The 19,250-nt window shown below is 41.6% G+C and overlaps 2 protein-coding genes and 1 pseudogene across 2 annotated transcripts in view; 1 reads left to right on the top strand and 2 right to left on the bottom strand.

Annotated features, from left to right (window-relative positions):
• Positions 1 to 1,405: 1,405 nt before the first annotated feature.
• LOC146513148 (homeodomain-interacting protein kinase 3 pseudogene) lies at positions 1,406 to 4,950 on the bottom strand (annotated as a pseudogene).
• Positions 4,951 to 5,078: 128 nt separating this feature from the next.
• Positions 5,079 to 6,960, bottom strand: cox19 (cytochrome c oxidase assembly factor COX19). Its single transcript, XM_085170120.1, has 3 exons — positions 6,780 to 6,960; positions 5,477 to 5,588; positions 5,079 to 5,393 (listed from the first exon to the last, which is right to left on the bottom strand). The coding sequence occupies exons 1-3, from the start codon at positions 6,859 to 6,861 to the stop codon at positions 5,300 to 5,302; spliced, it is 288 nt and encodes a 95-aa protein (XP_085026246.1). The 5' UTR covers positions 6,862 to 6,960; the 3' UTR covers positions 5,079 to 5,299.
• Positions 6,961 to 8,334: 1,374 nt separating this feature from the next.
• Positions 8,335 to 19,250, top strand: part of LOC146513145 (arf-GAP with dual PH domain-containing protein 1-like) — a 37,774-nt gene continuing 26,858 nt past the window's right edge. The window contains exon 1 of the mRNA XM_085170119.1: positions 8,335 to 8,856. Coding sequence (XP_085026245.1) covers positions 8,766 to 8,856 — 91 coding nt within the window. The 5' untranslated portion in view covers positions 8,335 to 8,765. The remainder of the gene's footprint in view (positions 8,857 to 19,250) is intronic.

The raw sequence follows: 19,250 nt of genomic DNA, 5'->3' as shown, positions 1-19,250 counted from the left end.
AAGGCCCCCCCCCCCTCTGCCCAGCGCAAAGTACAGGCCGCGCGTGCGGAGTTTAGCGGAAAAAAGGGCGAGAGAGAGTGTGAGAGAAAGAAAAAAAAAACCTCACGGCTCCCAATAAGGAGCCGGCTCGCGTCGTTCACTTCAAAGAGTCGGCTCTAAAAGCCATTTCGTTCGCGAACGACCCATCACTAATGGCCAATCATTATGAACTGCTTTGGCTTTAAAGCATCAGTGTACACAATTCAGTAATTCCTTAAAATCTCCAGAAAACAAATCTAAACAAAAAAATCTGAAAGAGACTTTTGTTTATTTTTTCATTTATTTATTTTGCTTTCTGATGTAGATGTCTTCATTTTTATTTCAAAGCGGTGTAGCGGTGGTCCGCATGAAAGCGGTGAATAATTTTCACCGACAATTCTGAGATAAGCTGCATGTTCTTTTTGGATGCGCTTGTAGGACTGGCTTTAAAATAGCATGACAAAAATATCATACACATTAAAACCAAACAGTATCATCAACGTAGCCTGGACAACATTTGCTAGTTAGATGAAGTCAGCTATCTCATCGTAGCAAAAGAGAACCTACCGTTCTTTATGCAACTTCAACTGTTGTAAGTCTGTGATTCTCTTCTTGCATGTTTTGCATCATTATGAACTGCTTTGGCTTTAAAGCATCAGTGTACACAATTCAGTAATTCCTTAAAATCTCCAGAAAACAAATCTAAACAAAAAAATCTGAAAAAGACTTTTGTTTATTTATTCATTTATTTATTTTGCTTTCTGATGTAGATGTCTTCATTTTTATTTCAAAAATGATTCTCTGTAGCGGTGGTCACCGGCCCAGCTGTGGTTAAAGGTGTGGCTCTTGCCGTTTTCGCAGTTGGTTCTGGCCCTTTTATTTGATGTCGCAAAGATGTTTTCATCTGGCTTCCTCTTAATTGGCAAGATGGAATTTTGTGTCCTGTAGCTGGTGGTTGAGCAGGATGGAGCCATAGAATCGTGGCATTTCTGCTGGTCATGATCTGACCTTTCATGTTGGTACAGTGTTTCTCTGCGCACATCTTTCCAATTAGTCTTTTTTCTTTTAAGATCTGGGTCACTCGTATCCTTTTCATTTTCCTGCAGATGCTTTCTTTTACACTGTGCTTTCTTTGGAATTGTCTCAGCATTTTCACTCTGACTGGACCTGACTAAATTGTGGCCGTTCCTCTGAGTTGAATGGGGAGAACCGTTTTGGCTGTGGGGGATCACTAGTGTTTTTCTCTCTGCTGCAGAGGGAGGGAAGTTCCTTTGAGCAGATTGTCTGGTGTCAGAGGTGGGCTTGTGTGCAGACTCTGTCCTGCTGGTATGGAGACTCTGTCCTGACGTCTCTTTCTTCTTTGTCCTTAAGTAGTTTATGTGCTCATAGCAGGACTCAACATAGGAGCTACTCTGGCGTATCCATGCAAGGTGGCTCAGTTTTGAAAAGGCATGCTCAAGGACCTGATTGGGTGTCATTCGTTTTTGGGGATCGAGGTGAAGCAAGTGCTTTACCATTTCTACAAACATCAGGATATCACACCTTTTTGCAGTTGCATCTGCATAATCCTCATCTTCAATGATCTAGTTATATAAGAGTTCATCCAGAGACTTCAATTTTTTAACTCTTTTGTCAACAAACTCAATCCCAAACTCCCGGAAATATTGTTCAGTTGTCTTGAGTTTCCAGTGGTAGATGTTGTCGGAATTGAACTCCCTGCAGAAATACTTTGCAGTCTTTTGCCCACAGTTTAACATTTGCTCTGGGAGTTCTCCTTGAGTCTCTGTTATGTATTTTAGTATGGCATATTCACTGTATCCAGGGTACAGCAAAGAACCCGTGTATAGAGACACTGCCATGCAGCCCAGAGACCATATGTCTATGGCTTCTGTAAATGGAAGCCCCAGAATAATCTCCGGAGACCGGTACGGACGTGTCTGGATGTATGAGCCCACCTTGGCAGCTGAGGTCTCACAGGCCACACCGAAGTCAATTAGTTTAACTCGGTATGGCTCTTGGGGATTATCCACCAGCATTACGTTGTCTAATTTCAAGTCTGCATGGATTGTTCCAATCGACTTGAGGTGGCTAAGAGCTAAAGCTATCTGTATGACGATGGGGCGAATAGCCTTTAAACTGAGCGGTTTGTAATATCTTTCTTGCAATAAGTCAAGAAGACTTTTTTCGAGGAATTCAAATTCAAGGCACAGATGTCCACAGACTGTAAAAGCCTGGTACCATTCAACTATATTGTACTTGCTGGAGTTACAGGCTTTAAGTTTTTGCAGGGCAGCCAGCTCTTGGTTTTTAAACGGGTCTTTTTGGTCCCGATCCTTTATCATTTTAATGGCTACAATCTTTTTGTCAGCCATTTGGACACATTTGGCAACTCTGCCATATGTCCCTTCTCCAACAAGACTTATAATTCGGTAGTTGGAGGATTTAGAGGAGAGCCAGCCACCGGGGACTAACTTGTCCTGGACATTTCTGAAAGACATCTCTGATGCCATCAAAGTGATTTACACTAAAAGTTAGAAGAGTAAAGCAGATTTCGCCTCAAAATATAATGAAATCAAATAGATGGTTCTTCTTTCTTCTTCAAAGTGTGAAAAGGTGAAAGGTCTGCTCAAACGGTTTACTGTTAAACTTGGTTCTTGCAGGCGTGATCAAATGTATCTCTGCTTGAACGTTGGAACGTTTGCGAACTGCTGCTGGCCTCAACTGCTGTGAACAAACTGACTAATAACTGCTGATTCTCACTTCTATTTAAAGAAAAAGAAGGATCAAAGATTCTAAGACGTTTGTGACATCATCACTCTGTAAGCCATTGAGATTGTGACATGAAATTTATGAATGGGGATGTTTTTTTTTAAAACTGTTTTCAAATTTAATATGTCAGTTAGCTTAGTTTTAGAGCAGTTGGTTAGTTACCACTTTTATATAGCACTTGTGTTCCCATTTTATATACTTTGGGGTTGTTTGGTAGATTTTAGGTCTTTTTCCACTCAGCAAAAATAATAAAACATACTTGTATGTATTTTTTTTAAAGTTTCAAATGATCAATGCATTTGGTTTATTATCATCATGTGAGAGAAGGCACAAAGGATTTCAGACACAGATAACACATCGGGCTCTCTGGGACACTTCTGACACCACAGTGTTTGGCATGCACAGCATGTACTATTTAATGTCAGTACTGCAATCAGCGCTTCAGTCAGTCATCTCTTTGCACATGCAGGAACACAAGAATGATGATGCAGCGTTGACATGAGGTTTGACAGGTTGCCGGAAACACTGAACACCGTGGACAGCAGAGAGATGATCACAAGAACGGGTTTACAATCAGCGACGTGCTTTTTGTTTTTATCCCGACCTGTTGACATTGAGGCATCTTGAATGATGAACGCTTTATGAGGAAGTGATGTGGTGCATGAGCACAGCTGAGCCTGGGACGATGAACCAAGGAACCTTCACTCAGACAACTCCCCGTCGCAGTGTTTGGGTCACACTAAATGTTTTTCAGGATTAAAACTTGAACTTGAACTAAATTTTGCATGTGTGCTGATATGTACAGTGATATGGATGTTGCATAGCAATTGTCAAATTATTTTAAAAAGTGAAAACAAAAAGAATCCATCCTCTTTCCAAGTTTAAGAAGATAAGTTGCAGTAGACTTTTTAAATTTGTATCACTGTAAAAAAATGTATGTGAAACTGTAAAAATATAAAATTAGGAGATAAAGTATCATATCTAAAAGGTAAAGTTGGGTTTTCTGGGGATTCGTATTTAGAATTTGTGTGTTCCTGTGTGTGTTTGCATAGCTTTGCTCCCACATACATCCACCATCAGTACATCAGCACTGTCAGTGTGCAATGTGGAGAGATTACTGGAGGTAATGTAGGGAGAACAGGGTGGAGAAAAGAGGCGTCCTAGAGATGCCAAAGAATCCTTCTATACTTTAAAAGTAAAACATGAATACACAGCTCTGATTACAAACTCCTTGCCTCCCCTTCTTTTCTGTTGCTAACTTTCTTTCTCTTATGTCACCAGGAGATATATAAGCCCTGCATTAAGCTGTCACATAGTCCATTCAACAAATACTCATCCTCCTCAGCGAAACCAACCACATCAGGTCGAGATAGACTCACAGCTAGGCCAGTTACTCACACACAAATTGGCATCATCGACCCACAAATTTGATGCTTCAGTGCATTTTGGACATCGCTGCAAAGCAATCGAGGTACACACAACATGATGGGAAGGTGTCCGTTCCTCATCAGGACTTAAAATTAGGTAAATAAAACTTCAGATCAAGAATGACACATGACATATTACACCATGTCATTTACTTAGTGCTTCTATAGAGTATCAGAGGGTAATTAACAGCCAGGTGCTGCTAATCAAATCAAACTGATTATCAGTAAGAGTGAGAAGCTCTATAAAAGCAAAGTCTTTGCTTGTCTGGAGCATTCAGGTGTGCGTCAGAGATATCAGCAGTGATCTTACAGACACAACCATCGCTGCCTCTCTACCTCGAAAGTGTTATAAAGTAATTTCCAAACAATTTGACATCCAGATCTACAGCGACAACATTTAAGACCGCTGCCTGTCTTCCCAGAGGTGGATGTCCTGAGAAATTCCCAAGATCAGGCGATACGATGCTTAGAGAAACGACGAAAAACCATTTACACTACAGCCCTCGGTTAGTGTTTTAAACGTTAAACTTCATGACAGTGCAGTTCAGTAAAAAGACTGAACAAGAATTTTTTTTTTTGGAAGGATTTCCAGGAGAACGACTTTTCTCTGACATGGACGAATCATTCGTTTTGGTCATTTCATGGGACAGCATCAAAAATACTTCACAATAAACAGTCTTAAATGCCAAACAGGCACATTTGGTTTGAATTCCACCACACAGGATTTGAGAAGATCCAGGAAGCCTTTAAATTTCATAAAGGTTGTGTTTGAGAAACATAAGAGTAGTCAATGTTTGATAAGCGGGTTTGTTTTCGAACTGTTCACAGAATGTCACTGCTGCAACTGTGTCAAAGGCTCCAAAATAAAAGTTTAGATAAAAAAGATTTATTGACAAGCAAAACAGCATCTCTATATATTACATAAAGTCATCTTATGTACAAAATTAATTTGTATTGACTGAAAGCACACAGTCCTCGTGCTGGAGCTGCATGTTCAGAGTCTTTGCAGTCATCCTTGTCAGCTCACGGTCACAGCACTTTATTCTATGCTTCTGCACTCTGGAAACAGCAGATGTGGAGTCAAATCAGGATTTGTTGTCTTTGCCTGTTTGGCTGGGAGGAGGATCCATCAGGTCCTTAAATCCCAGTTTCTCCAGAGGCTCCTTGGTCATCAGCTGACTGAAAACACAAAATAAAACCAAGACGATTATACGTGTTACCTTTGTCGATTCACTAGGTAACATTTTCATTGGCTTTCTTACTGGTCCATTCGGCACTCCAGGTAGTCTTTGGACTGCAGTCGGCACATGGAGTTGTCATAGTTGTTCTCTCTGAGACATTTCATGAACTTTTCTTTGAAGGCTTTGCACTCTCCTGGAAAAACAAAAGGACAAAATCAGGACTTGTGCATTTGTATGGTCATCTGTAACCCTCAGTAATAAAACTTTTTCTTCCGAGCCACACAACGCTAGTGCTCAGTTATAACAAGTACTTAAGGGGAACGTTAAAGAATCAGGAGCCCACAGGTTGTCATCAACTTTCAGCCCCGATAAGGCGCCCCATCGCGATCATCAGTCAGGATTTACAGACGAAGCTGACATCCAGCACAAGTTATCGAGAACAATGGCCAACAACATAATGCACATATTTGATTTTTAATTGCCATTAAAAGTCTTTGAAAGTTATGACACGCTAATGAGGGTTCTTCTTCAGAAAAAAAATCATGTTAATAAAAACAGAATCAGTGAAGTTTGTATGAAACACAACATTTGTGCTACTGCCAAAACTTTCTGTCCATGACTGTGTATCATGATACTTTTCTAGCTTTTTAAGTGAAGGGCTGCTGCCAACATATTGCACAAAGGTTCTGTCCAGTTTATATAGAGCAGGGCAGACATTTGTGTTTTCAAATGAAAGAAAAAAAATCAAACAGGTGAGGCGTTGTCCTACAAAGCTTCCTGTTGACATAGAGTTGTTTTACATACACTCATCATGAGCATGAATGGTCATTTTGAGCTTTTATAATTTCTTTAAAGTGCAACTAAGGTGCAACTTGCTAAGGAACATTTAACCAAATAGTGCGGGTGTACATATATGAGCCTGTGTTGATTAAAGAAAATAATTTCAAACTTGTGAACCCAATTATAGTTTTGAAAACCATGAAAGGTGTGTGGTGGTCAATCTTCATTTTCATTAAATGTCTCTTATTTTAATAAAGCAAACTGATCAGAAGTTTAATGTAGTTAAGAACATTTATAACTGGCATAAATATAACGCAGAGCAGCACATCATACATGTTTGTGTAAATGCTATTTTCATTACAGTCTGTCCTTCAGACCTTCTGTCCTAATAGCATCAAGCATCGCTGTAAACGTCCATGTACCAATCCTGCTAAAAGGCAGCTGGCTTAGACAAAGGTCTATGAGTGCATTGCACTTATTTAAAACATTTCTAAATATTTATAGCATACACTGTCACAGTTATTATTAATTCTGTCGCTGTTGTGTCTGCGGTGAGGGGAACGAGAGTTATTTAACGGGGCAGACAGGCTCAGCTGGAGCTTACCGAAATGGTCCAGAGGAAACGAGCCTTTGTCCGGAGGCCGAGGTTTAAAAGTCTTCGACCCGAAATTCATAGCGGTAGACATTTCCTCTCAGTTCACGGAGGACCGTCTCAAAATGTTTTGACATAAACAACAGCCTCTGCGTTTGACCCTGCTGTCGCGTATGTATGACGTTTTATTTTGAGGGCTCGGCAGACAGACATTAGTAATCGATTGATGCTATCGTAAACTCTCCGCCCTTTCGTGAAAGAATAAGAGCTGATATTAATTAAACCCGTATATGGGTTTAATTTTGGTCCTAATAAATGTGTAACTTATTTTTTTCCGTGGCATTAACAACCAGTCTGCTAAAAATGACCATGTACTGCACAATAGCAAACTGATACTATAGGACTACAGGGGGAAAGCACAGTGATCTGAATTTCCCCTCATTATAAACAAATGACTTTGGATACTTTGCAAAATAAAGTTCTCATGAAAACTAAAAAACAGTTTCATAATTCAAAATAACATAACGGACTAAAAAAAATAAAATAATCATTCTTTATTTTTCCATTATTGTGCCTTTACACGTACACCATAAACTTCTCTGATTATTAACTGATAATGCTGCAGCTTTGTAAAACTCTGTAACTGTACACTGAATCTGATAGAACTAATTCATACTGTTCTCTTAGATACTGTAAGAAATTGAAAATCATAACTGCTGGTTGAAAATATTATTTAAAAATGATTTGATGCAACAACAAAAACGATTGCCTCAGGCAGCTGAAGACAGACGGTGATGAGGAACAGGAAGAGAAACTGTCACGGACGACCAAGCCCCTGCATGGGATGACAGACAGAGGAACTGACTGACATTAGGAAATCCTACTGGTTAGAAGCTGACAGCACAGAGGCTCTGATGATGGCAGCACAAACACAGCCCCCAAGTGTCAGATCCATAGAAGTAAGCGTTTACCACAACCAACAGGACCCAAGCTGCAGACTGTGCAAGGCTGCCCCAGAGACTATACACATGGCAGGCAACAGGATGTAAGATGCAAGCTGGGACTGTGTGCAAGAACATCTGTGCTGCATATATTGCATATTCACATTCACACACTGTGTGTGAATGTGTGTGTGAATGGGTGGATGACTGGTTGCGTAAAGCGCTTGGGGTCCTTAGGGACTAGAAAAGCGCTATACAAATACAGGCCATTTATATACCCTAAAAGTCCCCAAGTCTTGCTGGGAAACACCAACAAAGGTGGTTAAGAGAAACAGGCCAAATGTGCTGTGGTGGCTGAAAAGGTGCATAAAATCAGAGTTGTGTTAAATGTGGCAATCGCAGCAGACAGCAACATCGGGAAGAAGGAGCAGGAGAAAATAGGAAATTACCAGCGGCTGAAGGAACATCTGGAACAGATGTGGAAGTCCAAAGCGATCCCAGTGGTAATCAGGGGTCTCCATCCAGGAGAGTGCAACCCTGGAAACAACCTGCCCTCAGATGGGAGATATATGTTAATATGTATTTATTAATAGTAGGCACACTTATTCACCTCCCCGTTGCTGCGTGTGCATTCAGAGCACTTTCACGTTAGCAGTTTCATTTAAAGGACATTTTTGCACGAGAGGAGGATCCGATTCCACTGGATTCTTTAAACGTGCAGCTTCACCTAGCTCACCGCTGGATGTCTCACTTTTCTAAGATATAAGGCTGAAGGGAAAGCAGGCAGACAGACAGGAGGGGAGGAGGCGGCGATGGTAACGTGTGGGCTTGATTATTATGCAGCCAAAGAGCCTGGGTAATAGAGCTATCAGTGAGAGGCAGAAAGAGCTCTCGGCGCGGATCGCTCAGTTTCCTTTTCTCTCTCTGCTCTGTTATCCTCGGGCACAGCTCGGAGGTGGCAGGTGACCAGTCTGTCTGTCTGTCTGCTGAACCCCAGCGGCGGATGTTCTTGGGCACCTTCTTCCCACCGCGGTGAGGCTGGACGGATAAACTCACCATGGCGCTGGAAGCGGAGGGGAACAAGCTGCAGCTGCAGGACGTGCTGGCGAGACCGGGCAACGACAAGTGCGCGGACTGCGGCAATCCAGGTAAGGCAAACCTTCCCCCCTCCACCCCGTCCACCAGCCCCGTTACTGAAACCCCGGCGCCCGGTGGAGCCAGCGCATCCAGCTGCCGGTGCGCGTGTGCGTTTTGAGCCGCTGTACACCAGCAGGGGGTACATGAGCCAACTGGCACTTCAGAACCGCACAAGTCTGAGCGAGTCTGATGACAAAGGCCCGCAGATACCCGAGGAGAAAGTAGACCAAAGTAGGCCTGACAGTGGACTCTGGACTTATAAGTCTGAGCCATAAACCAATTAAACTGTGTGAAGACATGCCAACTCTGCTCCTCACTCCGCGCGCGTGTGTGTGTGTGGTTTTGTGTTATTACAGTCTACACTGTCAGCAACCTCCATAAAGCTCAGTTATTACTTGCGTGTGAGTGGTTTTGCTCTGCATGTTCCTGACTGTGTCCACCCTATTCCTGTGCAGCTATTTATGTTCATTTTTCACTGTCTTCATCTCTCCACCCCCCACCCAGATCCTCTCTTCATCATCCTTTCAGTACACCCCTCCTTCCTCGTTTCTCAAATGGCAGCAAACCAGTGAGTGGCCAGTCGAGGCTCCAGTACGGGCTGAACGCCCAGTGCTTGGAGCCGAGCCTGCCCGGGACGCCTGTTCCTTGGCCCCGGTTACGGCTCCTCTGAGGACTGGCTGTAGCAGAGCAGCATTTTTTTTTTTTTAAATTTTATTTATTTATTTATTTATTTGAGTCAGAGGCACTTTTGCAAAACGAGATAGCTTTGTCTGAGGGGTAGACACTTAAAGAGGGATTTCATTGTGATTGTAGCAAGGTGGAGAGGTTGTTATTTTTTGTGGTTGATGCAGCTTTTAATTAGCAGAAGCATTTTTCTTTTATTTTCCTTTTTTTTATCAGCAACCTACATAACAACAGTTCAGCCTTTTGTCAGTTTATAACAGCTTTTACACAATGGTTAAAGTGAGATTTGGCAGGGCGGGGGGAACACTGAGATCCGGTGTAGTGGTGCAGCAGGGAACAACGACTCACCTTAAAATAACTCAGAGATTGATTTGTACCGTGAGCTCCAGTGGGTTTGTGTCTTAGCAGACAGTCCAAAACCATGACTACTTAATATTATCTCTATGCGTGTATGGATACCTCAGACTGCCCTACACCAGGTCAATATCTATCAATCAATCAATCAATCAATCAATCAATTCTTATCTGCTTATCCAATTCACGGTTGCAGAGGGGCTGGAGTCTATCCTAGCGACCATAGGGCGAGAGGCAGGGTACACCCAGGTTGCCAGCCTGACACAGGGCTAACACAGAGAGACAGACAATACATTCACACTCACATTCACACATCTCTGTAATTTAGAATCACCAATTAACCCAACCTTGAGTCCAAACCCATGACTTGATATAATATAAGTTTGCACATGGATACCTCAACCAACCCTCCACCAGCCCAAATGAAGTCAATTAAAATTAGCCACAGTGTTGCAGAGCCACATCCACAAGAAGAGGTTTTGGTACATATCCGCTGAAAGCTAACAAAGTGTGAAATTATCACTTGAAATTAAGTTTATGGTAGTTAGCAAGGCATCACTGTTATTTTCGTTATGCTTTTCGTCAATGACCCTAGTTTTTTAACCTTAATTAGAGTTATAAAAATTGATTAGTATGAACAATAGGCTCAGTAGATATTTTACTAAGTAGTTTACAAATGAGTCCCATTGGTGTGCTGGGTTTGGTGGAAAATTGTGGCATTCAGAAGATGCATCCTAGCTGACCCCTGTGAGACCCCAGCCATACGTGAATGCTATTAAAACATATGAGATGGTTGTTCAGTAGAATAGAGTAGAAAAGAGAGTAGAATACTGATGGGCAGTAGTCATTAGCTTCATTGTTAATTAGTAAATGTTAGCATACTTGAGGAAAGAAAGTACTTTGTAAGTGTTACTTATGCTGGAAACCAATTCTCCAAGCTGAAATTAAAATGAAATCTGATCTGTTATGTATCTAAAAGACATCCTTGTCAAGTATGCTGTCTTTTTTAAGATGATGAACATGGTAGAGGTTATAGACGGTTAGCATTAGCATTGTTTCTGTGAGCATGTGGCTGTGTTAGCATAAGCATTTATTTGCAAACCTGTACAGACTCACAGGCCAGCTAGCATGACTACAGGCTGTTTGGGGAAAGCTGGCACAATGATTTACACTGATCAAGCGTTATTTGTCTCTTGGGATGTCGTTTTTGATGATTTGTTCACTGTTCTGCTACAGTTCACTATGCCTCAGGGAAAGATTGGCATTGAATGTTCCCAAGCTAAAACTGTTAAGCAGTTTTCCCTGGCAAGCACACCACTTTCACCTTTGCAATGATTGCACAATATATTCTCGCCTCTGAAGAGCAGTTGATGTTCTGTTCTGTGTGGCAGTGCCAATTGTATCCGGGATGTAATACAACAGTTTAGGGAAAGGAGCTGGAAAATCTGATCCGCCAAGTTGTGTACACTTGTTTTCCTCAAGAGGTGATGAAATTTCCTTCAGCATGCGTGCTATAGTTTAGTTGAATCCAACTGCTTTGTTTCCTAATTACTGTGCTTCTTTCATAAAATTTCACAAGAGTACAAGCAGCACAGATGAAACCCCCACCAGTACCACTTCCCCTGTTTGCAGGAACCAGGAATCCCCAAGCTAATAATTCACATCTCATCAAGATATGAATTTTTGATGCTGGTTTTGGTGGTTCAATTGTGAGATGGTTTCAATATAGACAAAAACAGACAAATCCGCTCAATAGACAAAAGAGAAAGGAAAAAAACTTCACTGTGGCTGTTAAGTAGAATATAACAGATACCGTACAAAGAGGTAAGTACAAAATGGGAAATAGTTTTTTCATATTTAGTGAAGCAAACATTTGATTTTCCTTAAAGGAGTGCCATCTATCCATTTGTTTTGCTTATCCAGTTCTGGCTTGTGGGAGAACTGGATCCCAGGTATCGAAGGGCGAGAGGTGGGGTACACCCTGCACTCCTATATCCAATCTAAAACCTGGAAAGAATCCACACAAGCATGGTGAGAACAAGCTTGTTCGTTCAGGCCACAGGCTGATTTTGAACCCAGTAACCTTCTCCCTGTACTCAGAATTTTTTTCTTATTAATTTTACACATCAGTCACTTACTAAGAAACAGAGAAACATTGTCATTGACAAGGTGGATCTGCCCTAAAGCAGCGGTGCCCAAACCCGGGCCACAGACCAGTACCAGTCTGTGAGTCATTTGGTACCAACCAAGAGTTGATGCTCGGGTGTGAAATCTATGGTTTTCTGGGTTTTCTATTTTTTTTAATCATTTTTATTGTTAACTCGGTTTCCCTGGGTCTTTTCCCATGTGTTATGAATCTTTTTTAAAAAAAATTTTGTTGTATTTATCTGGAACACCTTAAAGGCCGGTCCGTGAAAATATTGTCGAACATAAACCGGTCCATGGTGCAAAAAAGGTTGGGGGCCGCTGCCCTAAAGGATGCTCTACTTTATCCCCCTCTTTTGCTTTAATAGGGCCACAGTTTACAAAATGAACAACATGTTGTGTTCAGTGAGAAATGAAACTAGCGATTGAGGCCATAAACTCATCAGAAGACTGTTTGGTCATTTCATAGATTGAGGGAGCATAAGGGTCATTTTTCACAGGCCTATATAAAAAATGCACTTATTTTATCTCCCAGGAGATGCCGGCAGCATGTCCCTCGATTAATCTTGTATAATGGCCATTCCCAGATGTTGCAGTTCACACAGTTCTTCTCCTAGTTGACTTAGTGGGAGTACAGACATTTAAATTTGTTTGAAATCTGATTGCATTAATCACAGTGGTGCATTTGTTAAAGAATCTGTATGCAAATGGTTTCTAAATTTAAGACCAGACCAGAAACCAAGACAAGCGACTGTTAAGTGGGTGTGAGGGCTTTCAGCTAGTTCACAAGTAAACATTTACACTCGGAAAAGGTCTTCTCCAGAAATATATCGCTTTCTGCAATGACTCACACGATAATTCAAATGGGATTAGGAAATAAGAAAAGCATACATTGTGCTAGACAAAATTATTTTGGAGTCTAGTCCACTCGCCGTCGTGTGGTTGTCTGGCTCTCGCCTTCTCTCGATTTCACACCTACAGCTAATTTAGAATCACAAATTAACCTTAAGCAGATCTTCGGTGTGTGGGAGGAAACCCGTGCAGAAGCACTCCGAACAGAAAGATCTTTCTTGGTGAAGAATGAAATATGTCCGAAAAAAGACAGTTTCTAGCTTTACTTTGCTATAAAGGTGACAGGTTAGCCTGCTTTTCCTGAAAGATGAGGCCCTCCATTTTCCCCGCTCCTTCTATTGTTCGTGAATTTGCAGACTTACAAAGTAAAACACATCGCAGCATCAGCAGTGACCTGCCTGTCTTTCCTCACCCGTGTCTTATCGTCCCATCTCAGATACAGCATTCATTAAGCAGGCAGAAAGCTTGCTGGAATTGGTCTGAAAACACGCATGGCTTGTGGATGTTTTTTGTAATGCTTAGTCATTCTTACTTTGCCCTTCCTTACCTTTGCGTTTCTTCCCCTATCTTCACTCTGCTGGTGCGCTTTGATGAGACCGCTGAGAGGCTGAGCTGGGCGCCTGTACTGCGGGGTTTCTCTGTAGCTCAGCAGCACTGTGGTTCTGCCCTCTGCTGAGGACACACAAATGATTTTTTGCCTCCAGAGAGAAGCCTCAGCAATCCTTTTAGGTGTGCAGAAGGTGTTTATAGAACAGCAAATCAGCAGGTCCAAGATGAGATATAACGAGGTTTAGGTTCCTTTTGCAGTACCACTCATTCCTTTCTGGGGGTTTTTTGGGTTTGAAACGTCTGAAAGCGGCCGGCTAAGTCCGACCCGCAAAATAATCAGAAATAAATAATAAATAATCAGAATACAAGTTGACACTCATCTAAGTCGAGTTTGCTATTGCGAACAGACTCGCTATAGACAAGTTGCGTTCAGCATAAACCAACAAACATAGATTGATCGTAACGTGTTGACCATATAAACTGGCCAAGTTCATAAATCAAACGGCAACTATTTGCATATCTTTGCCAGTCTGAAAGTGATTGCTGTAAGTTACTCCCATCAGGCAACATGTGTCCTGTGATTGAAAGTGTTCTCTGTGGATCAGTTCATCAGCACGACTCACATTTGGTTGACGAATGCGAAAAAATGCAATGAAATGGGCAACCATCAATTTTTTCAAGTCACAAGGAGGTTACGGTCCTTATTTTACGCCAGTCAGACTGAGCTGTAAGAGTTTAGGATCACATGGGCTTTAATTTTAAGGTGTTTTGAGCATTTTTTTATGATCTGACATCGGACGAGATACTGAACAAATGTTTTTACGTCATCCTTTGCAGTCTGCTTTCTCAAGAGCAGCAGGAGGTTCTCCACATCTAATGTACTCTCGCTACATGAAATTGTTTGATGTCAGCAAGGGTTGTCATTCGGTTAGAGTGTGCAGTAGGCTGGATGCATGAAGGGCATTGCTTCAGGGTAATTCTCAGTTACCTGCTCTATTCACAGTTTGCTTAATAATACATTCTAACTTAGCTCTAAGCAGCAGGCAGGTTGAAGACTGTTACATCTCCATTCCAGCTCAACTTCTGTGTCCTTGCTTACAGTTCTGCTGGGTAATACTGACAAAAAACCTGAGAGAATATTTACAAAGTTCTCTTAACCATCTGTGCCAAGTATGGCCTGGAAGCCCCGAGGTCAAAATGGGAGACGTCCCCTAGAGTGGTCAAGAATAACCGAGCTAAGATTTTGTGGGACTTCCAGATAAAGTGGTGGTGGCTAACCAACCGGACATAGTTGTCGTAGACAAACAGAAGAAGACGACCGTAGTGATAGACGTAGTGATACCGAATGACGGCAACTTCAGGAAGAAGGAACATGAGAAGCTGGAGGAGTACTAAGGGCTAGAAGAAAAGCTTGAGAAGATGTGGAGGTGAAGGTAACAGTGGTCCCAGTGGTAATCGGAGCACTCGGTGTAGTGACCTCCAAGCTAGGTGACTGACTCCGGCAGATCCCAGGAACAACATTGGAGATTTCTGTCTAGAAGAGCGCAGTCCTAGGAACAGCTAAGATTCTGCGCAGGACCCTCAAGCTCCAGGCCTCTGGTAGAGGACCCGAGCTTAATGGATAAAGACCACCCACAGGGTTGAGAGGGGAATTTTTTTAGATATATAAAATTATATAATGCTTGACTTGTATATATAAGTTAAGCATTTGTTTAGCAACATGAAGCTCACTGTAAATATAGAATATAAACTTCTTTAATGTGGAATCAGGCACTAATGATAAAATGTATCAGTATCTTTAGATCTTTCTGTTTCTTAGACTATGATCTGTTTGCCTTGCTGTAGGCTCGATTTAGTAAAGTTACAGTCTTTTGCTGTCATCCAGCAGGCAACCGACTGAAATAATACAGCATTCTAATAAATATGGCAGCACAAAGCCTTGATACACAATAAGAAGCAGTTTAAAATCAGTACAAAAATAGATGAGTAGATTGTTCTGGATTCTTCTGGAAATGAAATACACCTTTTTGAAATACACATAAAATATTAAAATGGTCTTTCTGGTGTTTAACATTAAGGTGTTATTGATTAGATCACCAAAGGAAAGCATACTGAAAATGAACAAAACAGTGGGTGGTATATGAAATCAAACAGAGCATTTGATTCAAGGAAGTTGAGGTCAACCCACACTCTTAATTTTCCAAGACTCTAGTGACCTCTTAACAACAAGCCCACGTAACACACACACAAACACATATACACATACACAACTGCTTAGTGTAGTCAAAGGAGCTTGCAAAGAAAAGCGTCTGGACTTCTTTAAGTTGCTTGAAGACGTTTCACCTCCCATCCGAGAAGCTTCTTCAGTTCTAAGGTCAAATGGTGGGGAGTCCCAGATTTAAACCTAGTGGGAGTATCCCCCCACAGAGGGACAAAAGAACCCCTGATGATCCTCTAATCGCCTGAGCCAAGGTGTGGGTCCCAATCAGCCAGGGTTTCGGGTGAGCTCATTGTGAAACCTGGTCCCACCTTATCACACCCAGTTTCACACCTTGGCTCAGGCGATTAGAGGATCATCAGGGGTTCTTTTGTCCCTCTGTGGGGGGATACTCCCACTAGGTTTAAATCTGGGACTCTCTGCCATTTGACCTTAGAACTGAAGAAGCTTCTCGGATGAGAGGTGAAACGTCTTCAAGCAACTTAAAGAAGTCCAGATGCTTTTCTTTGCAAGCTCCTTTGACTATGATGACCTGGATGACTGAGAACCTTCACAGACAACTGCTTAGTGTACTTTTTTCAGTTTCATTGTCAAGGATTTCACCAAGTCTCCTTTTTAGGGAGTTTCAGGGAGACAGAACGCTAATTCCTCTTTATTGGAACTACACACCAGCCTTTAGGGATTGAGTACAAAAAAAAGTATTTTACGTTCTAGAAAGCTGTTTGACCCAATGATTCTGAGGTAACTGTAGAAATATTGTATTAACATGACAAAGTAACCTTTCAGGAAGGTGTGCTTGCATGAATTAGCCAACAAAGCTGAGCAGGATTGTTCTGAAACAAATATTTTGCTTTTTATTTATTAGCTATACATTTAGCTATTCTACTAAATATAGGGGTTGACATAGTGAAATCATCATTATCAAAATACTGAGCCACTTTACACTTAAACCCATGCCACTTTTACGCTATGATTTTGTATACTTGGGCCATTGAGCCTAAAATCACCTTTAATTCTAAGATAAAGCGGTGTGGCCTAGTACTTCTATCTTTATACCTTATACCTTAGTAAGGTTATAACTAAAAGCTACGTAGTTTGTTTGGCCCTTCCATAAAAATGTCTACTTTATGGGCATCAACCTTCGTCCCTTGGTTTTGGATTGCTGTGGGCAATGTTTGAAGGCGTCCAGTATAGCTGTGAGATACCCCAAGAGTCCATTTTCTGTGCACCAATCATTACTGTTGATAGCTGGTAAAAGAGAAATTGCCCTCAGTTTTAGAACCAGTGGCATTAAGATGCAAAAATGCATTTCCTCCTTTGTTTGTACTCGTGTACTCAGAATAGAAGTTGGGGGGGAGTGGAATTTACCGAGCATGTCCAAGTGACCTTAAAATGAAAGGAACACAGTGCAGTGATACTTGCTTCTAGAACAGACTTTAGCATTGGATAAGATCTATTAGTAAAATAAATGTCCTCAAGTTAAGAACATGAAAAGCAAAGAAAAGTAATGATTTAGTAATCCATCAATAACAAAGATGGAGTAATTTTTGTGAAACAATTACTTTAAACAAACCCGTGTTTTGGACTTGAGAGCTAGCCCTCTATTTAAGTGAACCAGGCTACACACAGTGACCACACTAGCCCACAGTGGATCAAGGAAAATTATGATACTTACCCAACAGTCATAGACTTAAAATCTATCCCCATGGCAGCAGGTAAGCAACACGAATCCATGATTTGGGAAGAGCAAATTCAATGGATTCAATGGGCAATATTTGTATTTGCAGAGACGTTTCCTCTGGAACGTCTGTCTTTTTAAAATGAAGAACCCCTGAGAGAAATGAAAGCATGTTGTGGTGTCTGTTTTTTTTTTGCCAACACACTGGGTCATAACCTTAGCTGGCCCTACTTTCTAGCTATTAATCTCCAACACAATGCCACTTCTGACAGGCATGTGTATGAGACATACTGTACAAATGACTCTGCTGCAGATGCATGAAAGTGCTTGCAGATGCTCACAGTCACAGGCCGCCACTGTAAGAATATAAATGCCCCTCACCCATTCATTCACCCTCTGTCCAAAGCTCCGGTGTCTCCCTAAGAGGTGAGCCCAATAAGATCTCCTGCAAAGCTTTTTTTTCTCCTCTCTCTGAACAGTTGCTCAGAGATGCAACACGGTACTGCTGCATTTAAAGAAAAAAACATGTCTCAAACAGCATATGCACTGTAAGGAAAAAAAAGTCACACTACATCAGGAATTTTCCACCTCCTGCTCACTACGACTGTGCATCTGTTGTTCACAGCTATCCTGTTGAGAAACATCACTCATGTACATGTAGAGGAAAAAGCCCTCTGCGTATGTGCATGTGTGGTTGTGTGTGTGTGGTTTTGTGTGTGTGTTGTTAGTCAGTCATGCGGCCACAGTAATCTCCCTGAGTGCCGCCTGTTTCTCTGTGAGGCCTGACTCAGACAGAGATGACCTCACCACCGAATGGCAGGTTGTATGTTTTCGTGTCAGCAGGGGTTGGTTTGGTGTGAGTGTGTGTGTGTGTGTGTTTGTGTGGGTGCCTGTCAGTTTTTATATTGTTGTTGCGAAGACCTAAAAAGGAAGAGGTTTGATTCCCTTACATTAAAGCGCTGCTGCTCGAAGCTTCATCGCACTCCAGAATGATTAAAGGATGACTTGACGTCTATAAAAGCGTCACCTGCTTGTCATGGGTTAAAAGAGATGAAATGGAGGAAGATTATCGCAGATGCCAGCTAACGCTCTCGGGGGAACTCACATCATCCCTCTGTTTGCTTCTTCCACTCCTCCAAACCCTCATCTCTGTTCTCCGCTTCCATCCAGATCTCTAAATCTCTAAACCTTTCCGCTTCAGCCTTGAAACGACAGACATGCAGAAATGGTGTTGGGTTTTGGGTTTTTTTTTTCCCTCCTTCAACCTTTCGTTCCCCTGCCTCTCATATGATTCCCTTGAGTATTACACACTGCTGTCACTGTGTGTGCATGTGTGTGTGTCTGTGGTGTGCCACGCTGAGGGCCTCTTTATTTAAGAAATAGCAGCTGCACAGAGAGTGAGATACAGAGAGAACGACTTTTGAATGTTGCTCAGTAAGGGCACCCTCAGTACTTTCAGTCGCTTGTAGCTGTGCACATGCAGGTTAGGATGTGCATATGTTCTGCAGCACAGTATACACACACATGCATATGCATCCATTAGCAACATCTTAATCTATAAATGCCACACCTGCACACTAACATTAGCCAATATAATCACATTTAAACTTATATACTAACGAAAACAAATATATTTTGTTTTCGTTAGTACTGTATACTGATAGCACAGACTGTATATAAAAGATGGAAATAACTGGCTCTGACTAAAAAAATGTTCATGGACTCTTTATTCACATGTTTGTCTCAATAAGCTCGCCCTGCTTGACTGTTTACTTACAATACAATACAATGTACACTGTACAGTAACTGGCTCGATGGAAGAAGACTACGGTGGTCCAGAGAGGTCAAATAGATTGCAACTTAAGTAGCAAATAGAAAAATGCTGCAAGAGCACACAAATAACAACAGAAAAAGAAAAAATAATG

The sequence above is a fragment of the Neolamprologus multifasciatus genome, chromosome 8 (genome assembly GCF_963576455.1).
Source record: "Neolamprologus multifasciatus chromosome 8, fNeoMul1.2, whole genome shotgun sequence".
In the NCBI taxonomy this organism is placed as follows: Eukaryota; Metazoa; Chordata; class Actinopteri; order Cichliformes; family Cichlidae; genus Neolamprologus; species Neolamprologus multifasciatus.
Note: the sequence above shows the minus strand (reverse complement) of the source record. Positions and strands in the feature narration are given on the sequence as shown.

Coding starts and splice junctions, on each gene's coding strand:
- cox19 (XM_085170120.1), bottom strand. CDS start 6,861: ATGTCTACCGCTATGAATTTCGGGTCGAAGACTTTTAAACCTCGGCCT. Junction 5,589..6,779: donor GTTTCCTCTGGACCATTTCG/GTAAGCTCCAGC, acceptor TTGTTTTTCCAG/GAGAGTGCAAAGCCTTCAAA. Junction 5,394..5,476: donor CTGGAGTGCCGAATGGACCA/GTAAGAAAGCCA, acceptor TTGTGTTTTCAG/TCAGCTGATGACCAAGGAGC.